General features: G+C 50.6%; 1 protein-coding gene across 1 annotated transcript; it reads left to right on the top strand.

Annotated features, from left to right (window-relative positions):
- Positions 1 to 8810: 8810 nt before the first annotated feature.
- Positions 8811 to 10423, top strand: TEX44 (testis expressed 44). The gene is given in 2 exon segments (XM_040450701.1): positions 8811 to 9841; positions 9843 to 10423. Coding segments are annotated over 2 exon segments (1185 nt in total). The 5' UTR covers positions 8811 to 9100; the 3' UTR covers positions 10287 to 10423.
- Positions 10424 to 12152: the final 1729 nt, after the last annotated feature.

Below are 12152 nucleotides of genomic sequence, written 5' to 3'. Positions count from 1 at the left end.
TCTAAAGATGACACAGAGAGGTCAACGTCATCGAAAGAATTTATTCCTTACACTTCCCGAGAGAAGGGGCGTGCCCCGCCACACAAGGCCGCATGGGAAACGTGGTGGTCAGGAGGCAGAAGACAGGAGCAAGGGGAAGGCAAGGCAAGGCTGAGTAAACCCTGCAGGACTGGCTATTTGGAATAATTCCCACAGGCTTTGGGCTATAGGAGTGTCTCCAGTTGCAGGCACCTGGCCCTGGGATTACTTGGGGGCAGGGACAATGTCGGCCTGGTGTGCAAGAGATCAGAAGGTAGGCGGGGGTTCAGCCTTAGGTAGCCCGCCTGCATCAGAAGGGGGAGTTCCTGGCAAACTGACCTGCAGGAGAGAGGTAAATACTCTGGCCAATAGTGTGGTCCTGTGATTGACAGATGCCAAACAGACTTACAGAACCTAAGAAAACACAGAACACTTCTCTTCTCTTCTCTTAGAAAGAAACTAGCCATTGAAAATCAAAACAAAACAAAACAAAACAAACAACAACAACCAAAGAGACTAGCCATTGGATTTAGGACCTACCCTAATTCTGGATGATCTCAAGACCCTTAATTTAACTATGTCTGCAAAGACTCTCTGTCCAAACAAGGACACATTCACAGGTTCCAGGGGTTAGGGTAAAGACATACCTTTGGGGGGCCCACAATTCAACCCACTATGGATGGCCATGGACTAGATTGGTTTATAGTTCTGTTAGACTCTGGGGAGAAATGACGGCTTTTGCCTTTTTTGATGAGCCCTGCAGTGTTTCTACCGTGGTGGTGGCTCTAGATGAGTGCCAAAGCCAGGAAGGAATCTAAGGAAAGGTGTGGGAGGGACCCTATGGGGTGATTTCTGGATCAGTGTGGGCAGAAGTCTTGGGGTGGAGAAGTCTGAAGCCTAGGCAGAAGGGATATGACTGGAGAGCAGTGGCCACAGTAGCCAGAGGACCCAGGGTGCTCTGGAGAGGCAGGGTTGGTGGGGCCTCATAGCTCAAGTTCCTTGCATGACTTTCAGGCTAGGGATGCTATTCCTTAAGACGCTTTTGGGGGCTAGTAACAGAAAGCCCTGGCTCAATTTGCTGAAACAACTTGGAAACAAATCACCACCCATCATGGGAAAGCTGGTGGCTGGGTGGCTGCAGGTAGAGTTTGATCAAGGCTTGCTCTACTTTTCTATAATCTCCATGGTTCCACTACTCTCTACGTGGGGCTTTTTCTCAGGCCGGGTGCCCTCATGGTTACAAGAAGCCAAACTAAATGTGATCACGTACAAGAGCAGAGGAGGACTGCCTCTTCCTGGGTCTCCTAATGAGTGAGGAAACCTCTCAAGGTCTCTAGCAGAACTCACCTTGCTCTCATGCCTCCATGGCTAGCATTGCATGAAGGCCTATGCCTGATCCAGGGACCCCCTCAGGGAAATGGCTTAGTCAGGCCCATCCTTACAGTTGGACTGGGGCCAGACCGCCTCCCCCTGCTATGCACCCTTTTCGCTACTGGTGTTACGCAGTTAACCTATTGTGGACAGTGTTTAATCCAGCATTTCTGTGTGTTTGAAGGATGTGTGTGTGGGAGAGTTTCTATGTGCTGGGGTAACAGACTTCCCACTCACTGAGCCCAACATATGGTTCACGGTGAGTCTTCTTTTTATTGTTATTTACTTTTATTTAATTATTTCTGATATGTATTTTCTGATTTTGTTACAATAATCAGAATATCTTTGGGAGTGGGGGGTGCCTAGGTGGCTCAGTTGATTAAGCATCCGACTCCTAATTTTGCCTCAGGTCACGATCTCACAGTTCGTAGGTACCAGCTCCGTGTCAGGCTTTGTTCTGACAATGCAGAGCCTGCTTGGGATTTTCTCTCTCTCCCTCTCTCTCTGCCCCTCCCCTACTCACACACACACAAGAGCGTGAGCTCACTCGCACTCTCTCTTTCTCTCTCAAAATCTCAAAATCTGAAAATAAACTTAAAAAAAAAAAAAAGAATATCTTCTGGGCAATTTGCTTTATTTCCTGCCAGGCTTTTCCCCAACAGACTTTTTTTTCACATGTCTGTGTTCACCATGCAAGTGGGTTTTTTCTGTATTTCCCACCCAGCATCCCTTCGCCTTCTTTTGGTTACAGCACCCCAAAATCCTTTAGGGACCCACTCCGCTACCACTTGGAGGACTTATGCTTCAGTGGGGCTGACCCCATGCCCCCACTCCAGGCCTGACCAACCAGGATGTGGTCCCCAGGCCATAGAGATCATTTCAGAGAAGGGAACAGGAGCCCACAAGGCTCAGGCCTGAGGTTCACCATAACTCTGTAACTACAGCATCTCTGCACTGACCACAGCCGCCAGCAGCCTGCACGCGGACAGCTTCCTACAAATCTAGCCTCGGTGAGAAAGGGGAGCCAAGAAAGGGAGACAGAGGGGCACCTGGGGGGGCTCAGTCTGTTAAGCTTCCAACTTCCGCTCAGGTCATGATCTCACAGTCCATAGGTTCAAGCCCCGCGTCGGGCTCTGTGCTGACAGCTCGGAGCCTGGAGCCTGCTTCACATTCTGTGTCTCCCTTTCTCTCTGCCCCTCCCCTGCTCGTGCTCTCTCTATCTCTCAAATATAAGTGAAAAAGAAGAAAGAAAGAAAGAAAGAGAGAGAGAGAGAGAGAGAAAGAAAGAAAGAAAGAAAGAAAGAAAGAAAGAAAGAAAGAGAAAGGGAGAGAGAAGACTAAATCTTGACATTATCACGGGGCTCCTGTGGTAGGGAAATTTTCCCTTAGACTTTACAGGTTCTGTGAACCAACAAATGCCTTTATTATTAATAATAATATTATTATTATTCAGCTTAAGCAAGTCTGAATTGGGTTTCCATTACTCCCAGCTGAGAGTGTTGGCAAATACACATAGTGTGCATGAAATACTGTATCCTGCTTTTTAGAGTAATATTATTTAAGCATTTTTCCATGTGTCTATGTAGGCTTTATATAGTTGCATAATAGTCCCCAAACTGGGTTTACCCTAAAATGAGAATATTTATTTATTTAATAAGAGAGTCATTATGTCTACAAGACAGGAATGGAAAAGAAATCAAAGGCAACAGTTTCTAGACTAATTTCCTCCTCTGAGCATTGCTTAATAAAGGCAAGGGGCGCCTGGGTGGCTCAGTCAGTTAAGCACACAACTCTTGATTTTGGCTCAGGTCATGATCTCACAGTTCATGGTTTCAAGCCCCTAGTCAGGCTCTGCATTGACAACATGGAGCCTGTGTGGGATTCTCTCTCCCTCTCTCTCTGCCCCTCTCCCACTCATACTCACTCTCTCTCTTTCAAAATAAATATTTTTTTAAAAAATATAATAAAATAAAGGCAAGAAACTTTCAAACTAAATTAAGGAGAACAACTCTTTTAAATATATTTTCTTTTATATATGCCTACATATATATTATGTATAACAGAATAAATATACATGATGTTCTACACCAATATTATTTAATATTTATGCATAAATAAACAATACTTTGTCCCCAAATCTTAATACTCCTCTCCACTCTTTGACATTAATCCCTCTTTAGTCTACTTTTCTTTCCTTGGCACAGATTTTCATTTTGTTTATTTTTTTAAGTAGGCTTTGCGCCCAGCATAGAACCTAACACGGGGCTTGAACTCATAACTCTGAGATCAAGACCCTAGCTGAGGTTAAGAGTCAGACACTCAACTGACTGAGCCACCCAGCACCCCTCCTTGGTTCAGATTTTTAAGGCATGTGAGATTTAACAAGGGTAAGTGTAAAATGCCACATGTAGGATCAAAAATCGAATTCCAGGGCGCCTGGGTGGCTCGGTCAGTTACGTGTCCGACTTCGTCCTGGGTCATGATCTGGCATTTCACAAGTTTGAGCCCCGCATTGGGATCTCTGCTGTTGGCATGGAGCCCACTTCGGATCCTCTGTCTCCCTCTTTCTCTGCCCCTCTCCCACTCTCACATGCACTCTCTCTCTCTCTCTCTCTCTCTCAAAAATAAACAAACATTTAAAAAAATTTTTTTAATCGAATTCCAATGGAAGGGGAGGACAAGGAGCTTGGTTTCAGTGTTACGAGGAGTGCCTGACAGCTTCAGTGGTCCACAGGCTGTGCACAAGGTGACATCAAGAACCAAGAACGTACTAACTAGAAGCAGGGCACAGGGAGGAGTAGGGGGTGGGAGCCTCTAGGGTCAGGCAGATGCCATTGAACATGCTGTGCACTTAGTTTCTCTAAGTCTCAGTCTCCTCACCTGTAAATTGGGGAAATAACACCCCCACAGTGCAGGCACTCAATGCAATCAGTGCAGTACGCTGGTCTTCACTGTTTAGGACAGGAAGATATTCAGGCAAACACTGAACAACTGCCCCACAGGGATCTCATAACCTTCAAGACTGGAGGAGATTAAATTTAGCTGCATGTAAAAGGAAAACCAAATAACAGTAGTCTGAGCATATATATGACTCTTTTCCTTCACATAAAAGAGCTCAGGAGGATAGCAAAGGTCTCCTGGTGACTGGTATGGCGGCTCCAACCGTGGCTCCCAGATTCCCTCTATTTTTGTGGTCCACCATCTTAGTGTGTGCCTTCCAATCTCAAGGTCACCTCATGAACCAACACAGCTGCCGGGGCTTCGGCCTTCACACACCTGATAGCAGGATGGCATAATGGGGAAAGAGCAAAAAAGATGTTCTGCTTTTCAAAGGATCCCTTCTAAATTCCACTCAGGACTTTCTGTTACATCTCATTGGCCAGAAGCTCTTACCTTGCTGCAGGGAAGGCTGGGGTACATATTCTTTTGGCTGAGCACACAGCCACGCTGAATAAAATGGAGGTTCTGATACTAAAGAAGAAGGGTGACTAGGGTGAGCAACTAGCAGTCTTCTCCATGATTCTTTCACAGGGCACAAGTTCGTACCTACTGGTCCCTCCCTCCCCAACAAACTTGGGTTTGCCCTGTGAGCTCCAAGAAGGCAGCAGAGTATTCATGGGGAGAAGAAATACTTAACGAGCACTGAGCCTGGGGCTCAGGAGAAGTTACAATGGCTGTTGCCTACTGATGCGATGCGATTACGGTAGGCCTCTGTCTGCATTATCCAGTGTCCTTACCATGCCAGTCATTCAATATTTTTAATACCCCCCTCCAGGGTATAAGATGGTGTAGGAGAGCTTGAGTTCTGAAGCCAGACAGAGTTTAAAACCCAGATTCAGTGCTCATTAGTTGTGTGACTTTGAATGAGTCATTTGTCCCCTCTGAGGCTCAGCTTCCCCATGTGTAAAATGGGTGTAACAATAGATGCATTACCTACGTAGAGACGATGGGGTAGTTGGAAGGGTTGGATGCTTGGCTCCTTCTCCTGCCTGTTAGTAGTCGCTGTGAGCTGGCAACCCCAGGGGAAGCACAGATAAAAGAGACTGGAAGCTTCCACTCCAACCGCCTCCTTAACAAAGAGCATAAGCACAAGTAGGTTGACCCGGGTCTGCACTTTTCCGAAGAGCACTCGGGGGGTTATAGATCCTTTGTTATCCTCTGCCCTTCCAGCCCAGTTGAGCGGGGAGGAGATGGAGACAGTTCATCCTGTGTCACGAGGAGCGCAGGAAGGGAGTGGAGCCTGCGAGGTACAGCTGGGCCAGGCAGTTACGCCCTGGTCCCATGCCGGCAGCCCCTCCCATGCTGATCTGCACCCCACCATCACCAGCCCTCCCACTCTGGGCCGGCGAAGGGAGTGACAGCCTTGATGATATCAAGTGACCGCTTGGCCGCACCCTTGATGTTCCCCAAACACACTTGCTCCAAACGGAAAGACGTTCCATACCTGTGGATTGGAAGAATACTGCTAAGATGGGGGCACCCGGCTGGTTCAGTCGGTAGAACATGCGATTCGATCTCAGGGTCGCGAGTTCAAGCCCCGTGAGTTCTTGGGCCTAGAGCATACTAAAAAATTAATATATGGGGGGGGACCTGGGTGGCTCAGTCGGTTAAGCATCCGACTTCGACTCAGGTCATGATTTCGCGGTTTGTGAGTTCAAGCCCCGCGTCAGGCTCTGTGCTGACAGCTCAGAGCCTGGAGCCCGTTTCCGATTCTGTGTCTCCCTCTCTCTCTCTGACCCTCCCCCACTCATGCTCTGTCTCTCTCTGTCTCAAAAATAAATAAACGTTTAAAAAAAATTAATATATAGGGGCAACCTAGGTGGCGCAGCCGGTTAAGTGTCCAACTTCGGCTCAGGGCTTGATCTCACGGTTTGTGAGTTCAAGTCCTGCATCCGGCTCTCTACTGTCAGCACGGAACCCACTTCAGATCCTCTGTCTCCCTCTCTCCCTGCCCCTCCCCTCAAAAATAAATAATCATTTAAAAATTAATAAAATAAATAAATAAAATCTTAAGATGTCCATCCTACCCAAAGCAATCTACAGATTCAATGCAATCCTTATCAAAATACCAATGGCACTTTCCACAGAACCAGAACCAATAATAATAAAATTGGTATGGAATCACAGAAGACTCCGAATAACCAAAGCAATCTTGAGAAAGAAGAACAAAGCTGGAGGTACCACAATCCTAGGTTTCAAGATACACTACAAAGCTACAGTAATCATAACAGTATGGTACTGGCACAAAATATAGACAAATAGATCGATGCAACAAAATGGAGAGCCCAGAAATATAGCCATACTTCCAGAGTCACTTAATCTACGACAAAGGAGGCAAGAATATCCGATAGGAAAAGGACAGTGTCTTTAATAAATGGTGCTGGGAAAACTGGACAGCTACGTGCACAAGAACGAAACCGAACTGCCTTTTGACACCATACACAGAAATAAACTCGATGGATTAAAGATCTAAATGTGGGGCGCCTGGGTGGCGCAGTCGGTTAAGCGTCCGACTTCAACCAGGTCACGATCTCACGATCCGTGAGTTCGAGCCCCGCGTCGGGCTCTGGGCTGATGGCTCGGAGCCTGGAGCCTGTTTCCGATTCTGTGTCTCCCTCTCTCTCTGCCCCTCCCCCGTTCATGCTCTGTCTCTCTCTCTGTCCCAAAAATAAATAAAAAACGTTGAAAAAAAAATTAAAAAAAAAAAAAAGATCTAAATGTGAGACCCGAGGGGCACCTGGGTGGCTCGGTCAGTTAAGCATCAGACTCTTGATCTCAGGTCAGGTCATGATCTCACAGTTCGTGAGTTCCAGCCCCGCACTGGGCTCTGCACTGATGGCACAGAGCCTGCTTGGGATTCTGTCTCTCCCTCTCTCTCTCCGCCCCTTACCCACTTGTGCTCTCTAAACAAACTTAACAAAGAAGAAAAAAATAAATGTGAGACCCGAAACCATAACAATCCAAATACACCTCATTCTTTGCAGCATGGATAGACCGAGAATTTTCCAGATCTTTAAGTTCTAGTTCTTTTTAGCTTAACAATTCTCCTTTGGAATTCTACATTAAACAGTAAGAGGAGCCAAGCTGCACCTTCAATACTTTACTTAGAAACTGCTTCAATTTCTTCCGATTTCACCACTCACAGGTTAAGTTCTACCTTCCAGAAGATCCTAACACACTTCAGCCAAGTTCTTTGCCACTTTATAACAAGGATCGCCATTCCTCCGGTTTCCAGTAAGTCCACTTGAGCTCTCATCAAAATGTCTTTACCTTCCATATTTTTCCCAACACGTGGTTCAGGATTATTAGGGGTTCTCTAGGAAGACTGAGGCTTTCTCTCCAGAACCCTCCTTCTCTTTCTGAGCTCTCTCCAGAATCATCCTTAAAGATCTCCAGAGCCGTGGAGACTTTTGTGAGCGTGGGCTCAGACTCTTTCAGCCTCTGCCCGTTCCCCGGTTCCAGAGTGGCATCCACGTGTTTAGGTATTTGCTACAGCAGCCCCCCACTTTTCGGTGCAAATTTCTGTCTAATCCCTTCGGGCTGCTATTACAGAACACCATAGACTGGGGCAGTGGGATGTGCTTATAAACAAGTTTTAAGTAAACTCTATGCCCAATGTGGGGCTCAAACTCACGACCCACGGATCAAGGGTCACACACTCCACTGACTGAGCCAGCCAGGCGCCCTAACAGAAATTTATTTCTCCCAGTTCTGGAGGCTGGAAAGTCCAAGATCCAGCGATGGGTGGGTTCAGTGTCTGGTGAGGACCTGCTTCCTGGTTTGTAGATTGCCTCCCTCTTGCTGCATTTCACATAGAGCAAGGGGGCCCGGCAGCCGCGTGTGGCCTCTTTGATAAGGGCGCCAATGCTACTCACGAGGGCTCCACCCTCATGACCTAAGCACCTCTCAAAGGCCGCACCTCCAAATACCATTCCACTGGGGAATAACCTCCAACCTATGAGTTTTGGGGTGGGACACAAATGTTCAGTCTATGGTGCCCCACAACCAAACACAGTCATTGCTAGGAGCTGCCCAGGCCCTTAGCCTTCATTTATTTCTACTCACCACTGCTGGGAAACTGACTCTCTGCAGAAAGGCTGGCCAAATCAGGGTACCGAGTCACCAGTGTGGACAGAGAGGTGCTGGAGGTGGCTCCTGGCAACATTCATTTACTTTTTTAAAGTTTATTTATTCTGTGTGTGCGTGCGTGCGTGTGTGTGTGAGAGAGAGACAGAGACAGAGACAGACAGAGACAGAGAGAGAGAACAAGTGAGGGAGGGGCAGAGAGAGAGGGGGAGAGAGAGAATCCCAAGCTGTTAGCACAGAGCCTGACAAGGGCCAGATCCCACAAACCCTGAGATCCTGACCTGAGCTGAAATCAAGAGTCGGATGCTTAACGGACTGAGTCGCCCGGGGGGGCCCCTTACAACATTTATTAAACAACATTGTGTCCCACGACTCCTGTGGGTGCCAGCAGCTGCACCTGTAGACACACGTCCACTTTTCCCCCAAAACATTTGCCCTTCTCTCCTCATATTCCTGCAAACTCAGCCCGCTAGGGCGGCCACTCCAGAGGCTCAGGAGCCGTGCGGTGCAAGCACCTATGACATCGCCAGCTGCCTGCAGCCCCCTGTGACCTCACCACCTGGACAACTTGGCCCCGCTGGGCCGTGGCCACTCCCTCAACCAGCACAAGTGACAGAGGGCCTAGATGACCACCGCACCCTCGGGGGAGGCCAGAGTTCCCAGCATCCCCACACATGGTGACAGCAGCCCCACGGACACTTCAACAGTGGGGTCCCAAAGTCAGGAGCCCCTCCTTGCAGATGTCCCAACGGCTAACGGTGCCACCGTATCACCTGAACAGCAGGATGTAGATCAGGCCTCCGTTGAGCAGGTCACCTCCCAGTCCTCATCAGAATCTGGGGACAAGGACAAACATGAAGCTGCTGTAGGGGACAGCCAGGAGCCTAAGGAGGCCACGGCCCTGCTTGACCACCAGGCCTCAAACGCTACACAAATGCCCACGGGCTCCCAGGACCCAGCGTGGGAGGGACTGGTGCAAAATGCAAGCATGTCTCTGAGTCCTCAGACCTCCCAACGAGACCCCCTGGGGGAAGAAGAGACCCCACAAATGTCGGGTACCCCGGACAGTGACCAAGAATTAGCTCCAACTATGGCAGCTGCTAAGGCACAGTTCCCCGGAAAGGACACTCAGCCCGCTGTGAGCTCTGCAGACTCGGGTGGTCAGGAGGACACTGAGACCACGGGCACCACCACCACCGCTGAAGGAGGGACTCTTGAGGGGGAACCTGAGGGTCCGGAGACCTTGAACTCTGATACTGAAGCTTCGACTACCGCTGAGTCCCAGGGAGGGACTGAGGGGGATTTGGTGGGCGGCTCAGAATATCTGCAGGCTGAGCAGCTCCCGCCCGCACGAGGAGGCAGTGCCCCCCCCCTCGCCTGGCCCCCGCGAGGTGGCCCCGGGGAGGAGGCCCCGGGACGTCAGCCTTTATATGGCCAATGAGGACAACAGCTATATGCGCTCCATGACCAGCCTGCTGGGCGGAGGTGAGGGGTCCATCAGCTCCCTGGCAGATATCCTAGTGTGGTCTGAGACCACCATGGGCATGGCCACGGCCTTCCTGGCTTCTGGCCACGGCTCCGCGACAGACGTGCTGCAGAGCAGCGGGCCCAGCCTGCGCTCCGTCTCCAGCATCCTGGGGAACACCTTCTCCTCTGGGCTGATGACAGGGACTGGCTCGGCCCTGCGCTCTGTCACCCACATGCTGGAGACGGTGGAGCAGAGGACTATAGGGGGCATCCGCTCGGCCATGCGCTACCTGATCAGCCACCTCAGCCCACGCTGGGCCCCTGCCAGACCAGACCCTGACTAGAGGCTACGAAGGGAGCCCGGAAGGACCAGCTCAGCAACCTCCCGAGAGCCTGGGACCCGCATGCCCCTGCTGCCTCGCCCACCCCTGCCCGGGCTGGCTCTCCCCAGATCAGGCAATAAATCACTGGTGAGCGTTTATTTTCTAAGCGCAGAAAGGTGTCCCCCAAGGGCTTCCCGGGCTGTCCGATTCAGGGGCTGGAGGTTGAAGTCCAGAAAGAGAAGAGCTTGGCAGGGCTGGGGGGCCAGGCGTGGGGGTCTCAGACTTACAAACATTGATCCTAGAGGGACCCCCATCCACTTAAGTGTGTTCCTGAGGAAGTAAGGCCGGACCCTTCCCCAGGGCCTTGCTGGGCTCTCCAAAGGGACTGAGAATAGAGTCAGACCACTGTCAGTTTGCCCTCTGAACCTCTGATTTTCACCTACAGCATGGATAACGAATCCACATCGTGAAGAGGTTATGAGGCATGAGGGGAACAATGCAGGGCTTAACACAGGGTGCCTGGCACTTAACAAGCTCACACAGTTCAGCTGCCACCATGATTATCCTCCAGCGGTCTGGGGACATGGTGGGAACAGGGATCTAGTAGGGTGACCGGCCATCCGTGTTTGCCTGAGGGTTGGTCTGAACTAAGAGGGTTCCTGGGAGGTGGGACTTTCAGATTTAAAACGAGGAAAACCCCAGGGCACCTGGGTGGCTCAGTCAGTTAAGGTCAGACTTTGGCTCAGGTCATGATCTTTTAGTTCGTGAGTTCAAGTCCCGTGTCAGGCCCTGTGCTGCAGCTCAGAGCCTGGAGCCTGCTTTGGATTCTGTGTCTCCCTCTCTCTGCCCCTCCCCTGCTCGTGCGCGGCTCTCTCTCTCTCTCTCAAAAATAAATAAACATTAAGAACAATTAAAAAAAAAAAAGATATTCCTGCTTCTCTTGAGAAACCTAAGAGCCTTATTTCTTCAAAGCAACCAGTAGCCGAGCTGTCCTGTCTAGAGGGACCACCCCTGGCCTGCATCCGTGATTGATGTCACCTGCCTGAGCCCAGAGGCGCCCCTTTGCCACCCCGCCCCTGCAGATCACCCCAGGCCCCAAGGGGATGCCAAGACAAACCAGGCGTGTCTACCCCCTTTTCTCAAGGAGCTGCCACGTGCTGTAGGTGAGCTAGGAGATGTCCTCATAGTGAGAGCAAAGAATTCGGAGGAGGAAGACTGTCGATCCAGATCCCAGTAATCAGCGGTCTTCCGGAGAATCAACCGAGTCGGACCTGGGAAGAGAGGAAAGGGAGCATCCACACCGACAGAGGGGAGAGGAACAAAAGCTGGGGCAGGTGTGAGGCCGGCTTAGCTGGGGAGCAGCTCAACCTGACCGGAGCCCAGAGCAACAGTTGAGCCTGGGAAGTGCCGCTGTCTGGCAGGCACCGCTAGAGACAGACCGCGGAGGTGAATGAAAGATTGGAAGGGACAGAAACCAAACTCGACCCAGATCAGGTGAAGGGATTAGATGCAAGGCACGAGCGCCAAGGGGGAGCGGCTGGCCCTGGGCTCAGCCTGGCCCTCAGGGCTCTGTCTCTGCAGCTCCGCCCGCCTGTGCAGGCTCCATTCAGAGGCGGCTCAACCTCCTTCCCGGAAAGACAGAGGCCCTTGTTCTCGCAAGCTCCAGTAGGAGAGGCCCAAAGGAGGACAGCGCCCGGTTTGGCTCCCTTGCTCTCTCTCGCACCAATCACGGAGGCTTTGGAAATGAAATACCTGGCCTGGGCCTCGCGTCCATCGGGGTGGGGTTCGGGGGAGGCGGGGTCAGCCCCGTGGCGGAGGTTCCCCCACAGGAAGGGCTGCTGGGCCCGTTTTGTGTGTCAGAGCCGGCAGCATTGTAAAGAGTGTGGC

The sequence above is a fragment of the Herpailurus yagouaroundi genome, unplaced genomic scaffold (genome assembly GCF_014898765.1).
Source record: "Herpailurus yagouaroundi ecotype Mexico unplaced genomic scaffold, PumYag 202, whole genome shotgun sequence".
Lineage (NCBI taxonomy): Eukaryota > Metazoa > Chordata > Mammalia > Carnivora > Felidae > Herpailurus > Herpailurus yagouaroundi.
Note: the sequence above shows the minus strand (reverse complement) of the source record. Positions and strands in the feature narration are given on the sequence as shown.